Raw genomic sequence first — 9,593 nt, 5'->3', positions numbered from 1 at the left:
GAATCGACGATTCAAAAAAGCGCAAATATGTATATAAAATATTAATTTAATTGTGACCGAATTTTTTAAATTTTTATCTCCTTTTGTCTTTTTCTCTGACGTCTAGTTATATATCTATTTCGTATTAAATACATAGAATGATATTCCCAGACAGCACAATTTATAAATATTTTGTAAATATTTTTGTAGTCTTAGGTTGCACAGATTATAAACATTTATTATATATTAGGAAATATTTATTGTAAATGTTATAGTATATGTTATGAAAATATTCAATGAGACATTATATTAGGTGTTGGAATTAATTCGTAGCGTTTTTTAATGAAAGAATGTTATTTATTTCACATGAGCATTAAAAAATACATTAATGAAAGTACTTCCCATCACTTGTAAAACGCTACGAATTAATTCCAACACCTAATAATCTAAATAAAAAATACTTATTAGAAATATTTATTTATATCATAAATATTTAGTCTATATTTTAATAGTTCGAATAAAGCTTTATATAAAATATGTATGAAATATCTATATAACATTTCAAAAAATGAATATTAATAAATATTTATTATAAATATTCTGTACTGTCTGGATAAGGTCTGTTCTTTTCTCATCTCTCTTCTCTTTCTTTTCACATTGGAAAGAAAAAGACAAAAGATGAACAGTGAGAGAAAAAAGTTCAGTCTTGGAGTATGGAAAAAGACTTATAATTACGAAGAATAGACCTTTACAAGGGATATGAATGATATAAAAGTGATATGATGATTATAATGCTTGAAATACACGTACTTGTAAAATAAATCTGAAGATAACTGAATTAAATTGATTTGTTTTAACATGAAATTAAATACTTGTACTATTAAATACTTAAGAACTCCATATCTGCTTGCTCTATCAAATTTTGTTTGACTCGTATACTAATTTCTTACAGAAATATATATTAACTTTTACAATATATGTTTAAGACAAGTTTATTTGTACAAAAATTGTGACTAGATCTTACATGAAGTATCATATTTTCTAATAGAATTTCCTTTAGAAATGAAATTTTGAAAACGTATCTTTATAAATATAGCATTAATATGGAATATTTTTACATTCTACAAAAATAAAACATGATAATATTATACATATTCATTCTGTATTATATAATAAGTATGTCACAAAGTACAGCTATTTATAGAAATACATCTTTTTAATCACATATGTATATTGTTTTGCTTTGATGGATAACAAAGATTTTTAAATAATTTTTCACAAAATAATTACTCTCACATTTTCATATGGTATACTAACGTATGTATATTGTTACATTGTAAAACGTGCAATTTAAAAATATTATCTGAAAATATTCTACATTCTCTGAATTCAGATTTAAATAGTTTACATAAATTTTTCTATTCTATTTTAAATCAATATAGCAATTGATTATATCAAAATCAATTATGGCAGACAACTTTATACAGAAACAAATTTTAGTAAAAGTCTACTCAAGTAAAAAGTCCCCAAGTACTATTTAGCCACTATACCTTCAATTTCAAAAATAAATTTCTATCGTGAATATTTTACATTCTGCAAAATTAAGACAGTTATATTTGTCTTTATGAGATATATTTCGTTAGGACCATCGAGATTCCGGGATCAGTAAATTTAACTAAAACAATAATAGTTATCTACTTAAATTACTAACATACAGATGCTTCAATTCTGTCTTTGGTGTATTTTCAAAAAGTGCCGCACGATTCTGGCCTTCTCCCTTCTTTACCCAGTGTCCATAGACACGAAACGCACAGCCATCAATTACCTGAAAACGATTATCAAAAATATTCTTAGCAAACACATATTGTTCATATTTCATTAATTTCATAATTATATCTACTCAATCTTAGAATAATATCAAAAGAATTTGGAATTTTTTATATGAAACTCACAAAAAAACCAAAACTCTATCGAACCCAATACTCTAATACCAATATTTTTTTTCATAATTATTATTTATTACGCTCATTTAATTAATTTGTAATAGACTTTCATCGTGGAAGAATTTACCTTTCGCAGAATTTTTATTCTATATGGGTCGGTACAAGCTACGTGTGTCGAAAGCGGTTCAGGCGTGATATGAAGTCGTTTAATACGAATAACAGCTCTCACACAAATAATTGCCAATTGAAATCTCTTCCTTGCATTGAATGATTTCGCCTTCAACTCCTGTACAACAAATAAAGAAATACTTAATAAAAATGCACCAACTATTCAGCAAACGATTATAAGCTTTCTAAATTAATATTTCTATTCTGATATATAAGGACAAGAAAAGTACAGAAAAGAATATTATCATTATTATTTAAATATATGAAAAATAAAGTTTTTTTTTGTTAAATACAACGTAATTGAATAGAACGTTCAACATTAGAGAAAAAGTGTTAATATCAAAATACATATATTCGTATATGCAAACACATGTGTTTTCAATGTTAAGTATTAATAAATTCTTGTATGAGAATGCAATAAATATATTCAATGTATATGTATACATGTGAATACAAGCACACGCACAAGCTTAATTAATTAGATATACATATAAGTATTAGTTTGCCATTGTCAATTGATTTTCAAACATTATTATAATGCTGCTGCCAATCTTATTTATAATTTTAACATAATCAAAGAATGCCAACTAAAATAAAATAAATGTTAATTTTTTATTACGTAAAAATAATAAAAATAATCAAAGTAAATTTTACAATGAATAGTAATATCAATAAACGTTGCTATCAGACAAAATAAAAAGAAAAGTAAATTAATTACCAAAGCTAATTGAGATATCCTACTCAGACGTCGCGAGTTAGATGACAGAGAACGTTTTAGAGGAGCGATGTCTTGATCCCACAGCTGTAAGGTCAATAACTTATACTTTATAATTATATCTTTAAAATCTATTAAAAATTTTATCTATTACAAGATATTTTTTATTTATTAATCAAAAATAAAAACAATAAAAAACAATAAATAATAAAGCAGATAGAAAATTAATAATTTTGTGTGCAACGTGTAATTGTTCATAAACCTCATATTTGCTCATATACGACAATAAAATATTAAATCTTATGCATGTGCATTTTTTTGCTTCTTGCTGTGCGTGTTATAATTTTTACAATTAGATATAAAAATATTTGTAATGTACAGGATGTTCTAGGAAAAAAGAAACGTTTTTCCTGAGAACTAGGGATATCTTGTATCTAAATAAGTGTAAATATATTTTGAAATGTGAATTGAAGTGAGCAGAAACAAATAAAGCGAAATTAATTGGCAAAATATCATTTTTTGCAGTCGAATATAGTGCATAAAGTATGTATTAGTTATTTAGAAAGGTCTTTTGTATATATTTTTTTTTTCATTTTAATTTGGAAGTTATAAATAATATTTTCTTTCAGTAGTTCAATATTATTATATATAAGTATATATATACTTACGACAGTGTGAAAGAATGAATGTTCTAACGCATCCTTTATAGAAATTCTTCTTTTGGGATCAACAACTAGCAACTTCCTTATTAAATCTTTTGGAGCTTCTAGAAATAATATTATAAAACATATATTGATATTTTATTTTTTTTATCATTTTTTCTATCATTTCTTTAAAATATAATTTTTATCAATCATTTTTACCTGTTATGTCAGCCCATTCGGGAGAAGTGAATGAATATTTTCCCTCCATTATATTCCTAAGCATAACCATTTGTTTTCGATGCCAAAATGGAGGACAGCCAACTAATAGTGTAAACATAATCACGCCACAAGCCCATCTATTACATCATGAACAAAAATGGAAAATATAATGAAATCTTATATTTCGCAAGAAACTAACTAATATATTTAACCCTACGAGTGAATACGTTTTTCGATATCTTTTTAGTAGTTTCTATCATGTCCGACGCTATTTTCTCAAAGGTCGAAAAATTTGAAAAAAAATTATGAAACAGCTATCCATATTGTATGTGTATATATATAAATCAATGATATATTTTAATAAATGTTATTTATTGAATTTTTGAAAAATAAATTTTGAATAAAAATGAATAAAAGAGACAATGAAAAGGAAACATTTGTTTTTGCAAAATTTTTCTTAAATAATTAACATTGTTTCTTATGGGAAAAGGTTACACGTGATTCTGATATTTTATCTGCTCGACGTTCAACGTCTTATAGTCTTTCGAAATGATTCTCGGACCAGTGGGACCTCGAGTCCCTTCTATTATGATATCTACATACTTTCTTTTAGAAATTTAGGAAGAAGTAAAAACTCGTAAAGACAGGTAGGAGGTCGCTTGTGTATTTTGATACTTGATCGTGGAACGAATCGAAATGGATTCTCAGCGGAATTATTCTGTTTTCCCTAGAAAACACAATAAAAATTTAGAAATTTCTTTTACCTCGTTTCTCAGGATACACAATCGACTTTTTGGTTTTACAATTACGAGCAGAAACATCTCGAAACAATTCTGTTTTGGACCCTAACGTCTTCACTCGGAGAGTTAAAAATTAATTCATGCATACATGCATGTATACATGCGCACATGGAATTATATCTTTTAATCATATACTATGTGTTGATGATGTTCATGACAAAGCCTGTGTATCATTTATATATGTATATAGGCATGTACTTTTTTAACTCTGAAGAAAATCTTACATATCGACTTCATATCCATAACCGTCTGTATTCTCAAACATATTACACTTTAATACTTCTGGTGCTAAGTAGCCAGGTGTACCACAAAGGTCTGTAAAATATATCAAATATTTAATTCTCTAGATTTGGAGTACATATAAAAAAATGACACAGACCTTCTAATTTGTCTCCATGTTTCAATATTTTGGCAAATCCGAAGTCAGTTATCTTCACGTTCAAATTATCATCAAGTAGTATATTCTCAGGTTTTAAATCTCTATGTACTATTCCTTGATTATGTACATGCTGGATTCCTTCGAATACTTGTCTCATGATATAACGCGTTTTCTTTTCAGAAAGTGTCACGACCGACGTGAGATAATCAAATAATTCTCCATTCTTGCACAATTCAAAAATTAAGAATATAAATGTACTAGATTCAAAAACATCATGCAATTCAACTGAAAATAAAAAAAAAGAAAGAAATAATAATATAATTATTCTATATATTTATATATACAGTTATTTATTTTAAAATAAATACTTATAGGTCTCTCTTATGATTGTTGCCATTTCTAAAAAAGAGTAAAATAGGAAACTTACTGATATATGGATGTCCAGCTACTCTACGAAGTATTTGCACTTCCTGCAGCGTAGCATCCTTCATAGTATGCATATCCTCATTAGTCTCATTACTGATGTCTATAATTTTAGCTGCATACTCCATTCCTGTTTCTTTCTCTATGCATCGTCTCACAGTGGAAGATATTCCTCTGAAATACACGTTCAAATTAATCTCACTCTATTGAAATCAACATTGATATCGAATGTCAATATTTGCGATCTACGCCAAAACTTGTCGAAACTGTGTCGAAATTTATTTTAATTATGTAATGTTATCATCGACTTGGAGGATAATCCGTCGTATTTACTCTATCAAATATTTACCACGATCGTTGGAGCAACGTAAAAATACATAAAATGTGAATAGGAGTACAGCATTAATTGTTAATATAGGAGCGAGTCAACAATAATGATAGTATTAAAAAACGTGTTATCCAGTATTGAAACGTGGAGTAACTCACCTTCCTAGAATTTCTTTGGGCTCGTACTTAGCATAAAATCCCTTCGCTGCGTCCTTGTCCGGCAGCACATCGTCCCCTTCATCCTTCGCCATGATTCGCGTCGTATGCGTTCGTTACGTCGCTCATAAGAGACACGCCGCACTTCTTCACGCGAATCTCAATGGTGCACTCGCCAAGAATAATACACTCCCGAAAATAATTCAACACGGTCCAAGCAGTCGGGACATACTACCACCGAAGTTTCTGTCACGCGACGGCACTGTCATGTTCCTGTACTCCACTGAAAGACAGTGAGAGAATTCGTCTTATTCGTCTCATACACACACACACACACACACACACACACACACACACGACTATAATAGCTTACATACAAATAAACAGCTTACATTATATAGATACTCCGCATTAGTTCACATTGGTGCACTGTAAAGGCTGTTTTATATGAAGTTATCAGTCCGAGCATGCAAATTGTGGAGTAAAGAAAAAAGAATCGTATATCGTCTTCTCTGTTCATTTTTAAAGGAATTTCGTTTTCATTTTTCTTTTTTTATACACAATATTTGTTCAATATATTGTGTGAGAAAGAAGGTGTTTATTTCCGTTTAATCTTGATTTAATGAAGCATTTAAATTCTGATTAAAGGAATTATTGAAAAATAATTATTTTTAGTGCTGCTCTCTACATCTACTTTTATTATTTGGTACCTCGTGACGAAGTTTGCATGTAATCTATTATCGGTAAAATATACATTTTTCAAAAATGTCGAAAAATATATAATTGATGTTAAATCATAATTTCAAAAATAGACTGTTATCAACTCTCGAATAAAGAAAAGCATTACATTTTTTTTTAAACCGTATTTTTTGTCAAATTGAAAATTACTTCAGATTAGTTGATAATAATACTTTCATGTTTATAAATAGCAATGTGTAATGCGATATATATACATACATTGTATATACATATATATAGGTTTCTATTCAAGTCTATATAAAAAACCGATAACGTCATTTCATTCATTATTTATAAATACATACTTCAATAAATTATAGGAAAATATATATATTATTAAATTATTCCAAATATATATATATATATATCATTTGGAATAATTTACAATGTCATGATGAATATTCCAATTATTTATAAATTTACAGTATTACAAATTATACATTCTGACATATATATCATAAATTAATTATAATTTAAAAGTTTATCTTTTTATCCAAGATTATTTTTAAAGTAAAAATATGATAATTAAAAATTACATTTTCGGAGGACGTATTACTGATATTGTTAAAAAGGAGTAGATATTTGAAACTGTTTAATATGACGAATTCAAATATGTTATTTTTTTCGTACGAAATTTTACGATGAGATGATTAAATCGTTATCCTTGAGTTGGTAACAATACAAATTAGTATAGCAAAACGTTGAAAAACGTAAGAAAAAAAAAACAATAGTAGAAACATCTACTAATCTCTTTTTAAGGAAATTTTTAGCATAGATGTAACTTAGTCGTGAACTCAATAGAGAAAGCGCCATGCATGTTTTAAATAGATGAGGGGAATGGGAAAGCATTCGCTTTTATGGTTGACTGTACGGTCGCGCCGTGTGCGCGGCATGCCAACTTCCATTGGAAATTTCCATTCGAAATACACAGTCGGTCGCCGTCTTGTAGGTAGCTCTGTAAAAGACTGTGGAAACGTTTCGTAGCCGCAGCGTCTAAAAACCAGATTGTGAATGTTGCGAACGAACTACAAGTGCCATGTGACATTAATCCTAGCGCGGTCGCGCGAGATAGCAAAGAAGATGAGAAGTCTCGTGGAATTTATGTGAAAGAATTCAACAATTCAGGAATTAATTATTTCATGCATATAAACGTATACAATTATTAAATTAATAAAAGGAATACAATTTGATATGTATTAATAGTTAAAAAAATAACTTTTAATAATAAATATTTAATAACTTTGTTGCTGTAATTATTTTTATCTCCATTGTAGTTAGACAATTTTGTCAGTCTAGACAATCGGCATGCTTTTTTGGTGACTAAAGCAGTCAATTTGCATTGAAGTAAATACGGGCGGCATGAGTATCAAAATAAAAGTAATCTACGTGTATATGAATCTTAACATTAAATATTGTCGAATTAATTTTGTATTAGAATAAGCATCATGTATTGATACTTTATCGTGTTTCGAATTATTTAATATTATTGCATCTTTTTTTGTGTTATTTATAAAAAAAATAATTAAAGAAAATAATATAGACAAAGAAATGGGAGAATATTAACAAATGAAGAGATATAAAAGATATAAAAATGACAAGACAAAAGTATTTAAAATACTTCATACGGTATAGTGATTGTAATTTTCTTTATTATGCAAGCAATTTATGATAATCATGTGACGCGGCAATTTTTGCACGTGATTGCAAAATCTGTGAAATGTGATCACGCATATGTGTATGTCTATCAGGTGATATTTATACAGAATCTGTAAGTGATAATAACTTTTCGATCTTGTAAACAGTGAGATCTAATATAATAAATAAAACATCTTTCAATATCGTCATTTATTAAAGTTAAGATCTAAAAATAATTCTATAAATGAACCTTTCGTCATGACAACATTCCTTATATTTCTTGGTAATAATGAAATGGAATTGTTCGGAATTGCAATTTATAAGGCAACTTCAGCCAAATTCGAATTAACTTAATCAGCTATTAATTCATCTAATAAAATTGTTTGTGAAATAAAATTTCTAATTATATTATTCGTGATCCTAATTTAATCTTTCATTTCTTATATTAAATAATAAAAAAATTAACTGTTTTATTTCTATTAAAATAGTACATATATTGCTTTATGTTAATTATAATAAATCGAATTAATCATAATTAATCGAATAAATTAATCGGAGTTTGAAATCTGCATTCTTGGCGATCAAAAAGAATAGTTCTAACATAAACACTTTTATCACAAAATTGTAAGAATTTTAAGAATTTGTTGCAATAAAAATAATCTTATCAGCAGTAAAACAATTATATGAAAAATATGCCTTATCTTCTCATGACCAAGTATCCGCTTGGTCATAAAAATTATCATTATTTTAAATACGATGAACAAAAACGTTCTTCCTAACTCTTCGTCACATGGGCGACATTCGATCTCTTGCATGTTTAAAATTGCGTCGAGACAACATTATTAAACGTTACATATTATTAACGTTATATATGCTGTGTAGGAACATGAATCATGTGTGTGTTATTAGCAAAACGTCCGAGAGAGAAAAAAAACGAAGGCAATGAACCGATGTTGAATATTACGGGAAATTAAGGACAAGGATTTACTACGAATTTATGATGGAAAATTACAACGATACTTATCGACACTACTCAGCTTACTTATTTTACCTTATGTACTGGATCTCCATGGGAGGGCAAGATAAAGCTCATTTTACATTCTTGTTCTCCAATAGCGCCGTCGCTAATCTCGTCGCTTTCCGCCGCGTCATTGCAGTGTACGGTGATTTCTTATCGGCGGTAATGTAAAACCAAATGAATAAATGTATACTGCATAAGAAACCAATACAAACAATTCCAAGTAAAATGTTTATAACCTATTATTTTTTTTATTTTTTAACTTCACTAAAAAAATTTTTCAAATAGCTATAGATATATCGTGTATGCTAAAAAGTGTAAAACTAAATTTGACAAAATCCTTCCGAAAATCTTTTTCATTTTTTTATTTACTTTTCATTTGTCCAAAAATTCATACTTATAGCCAAATAAATAAATATTATTACATGCACGTTACGTAATTATTTAAA

At 27.8% G+C, this 9,593-nt stretch overlaps 1 protein-coding gene across 2 annotated transcripts; it reads right to left on the bottom strand.

Moving 5' to 3' along the window:
* Window positions 1–955: 955 nt before the first annotated feature.
* Window positions 956–6,117, bottom strand: PhKgamma (phosphorylase kinase gamma). Of its 2 annotated transcripts, XM_011052821.2 has the most exons (9): window positions 5,757–6,117; window positions 5,275–5,444; window positions 4,848–5,132; window positions 4,693–4,783; window positions 3,669–3,805; window positions 3,474–3,571; window positions 2,809–2,892; window positions 2,050–2,208; window positions 956–1,804 (listed from the first exon to the last, which is right to left on the bottom strand). In XM_011052821.2, exons 1-9 carry the CDS (start codon window positions 5,846–5,848, stop codon window positions 1,670–1,672), a joined length of 1,251 nt encoding a protein of 416 aa, XP_011051123.2. In that variant the 5' UTR covers window positions 5,849–6,117; the 3' UTR covers window positions 956–1,669. The 2 variants fall into 2 exon arrangements, with proteins under 2 accessions (XP_011051123.2, XP_087268282.1); XM_087412156.1 differs by lacking the exon at window positions 2,809–2,892.
* Between the last annotated feature and the right edge of the window lie 3,476 nt (window positions 6,118–9,593).

Source organism: Acromyrmex echinatior, chromosome 1 (assembly GCF_024713525.1).
Source record: "Acromyrmex echinatior isolate Ae372 chromosome 1, ASM2471352v2, whole genome shotgun sequence".
Lineage (NCBI taxonomy): Eukaryota > Metazoa > Arthropoda > Insecta > Hymenoptera > Formicidae > Acromyrmex > Acromyrmex echinatior.
Note: the sequence above shows the minus strand (reverse complement) of the source record. Positions and strands in the feature narration are given on the sequence as shown.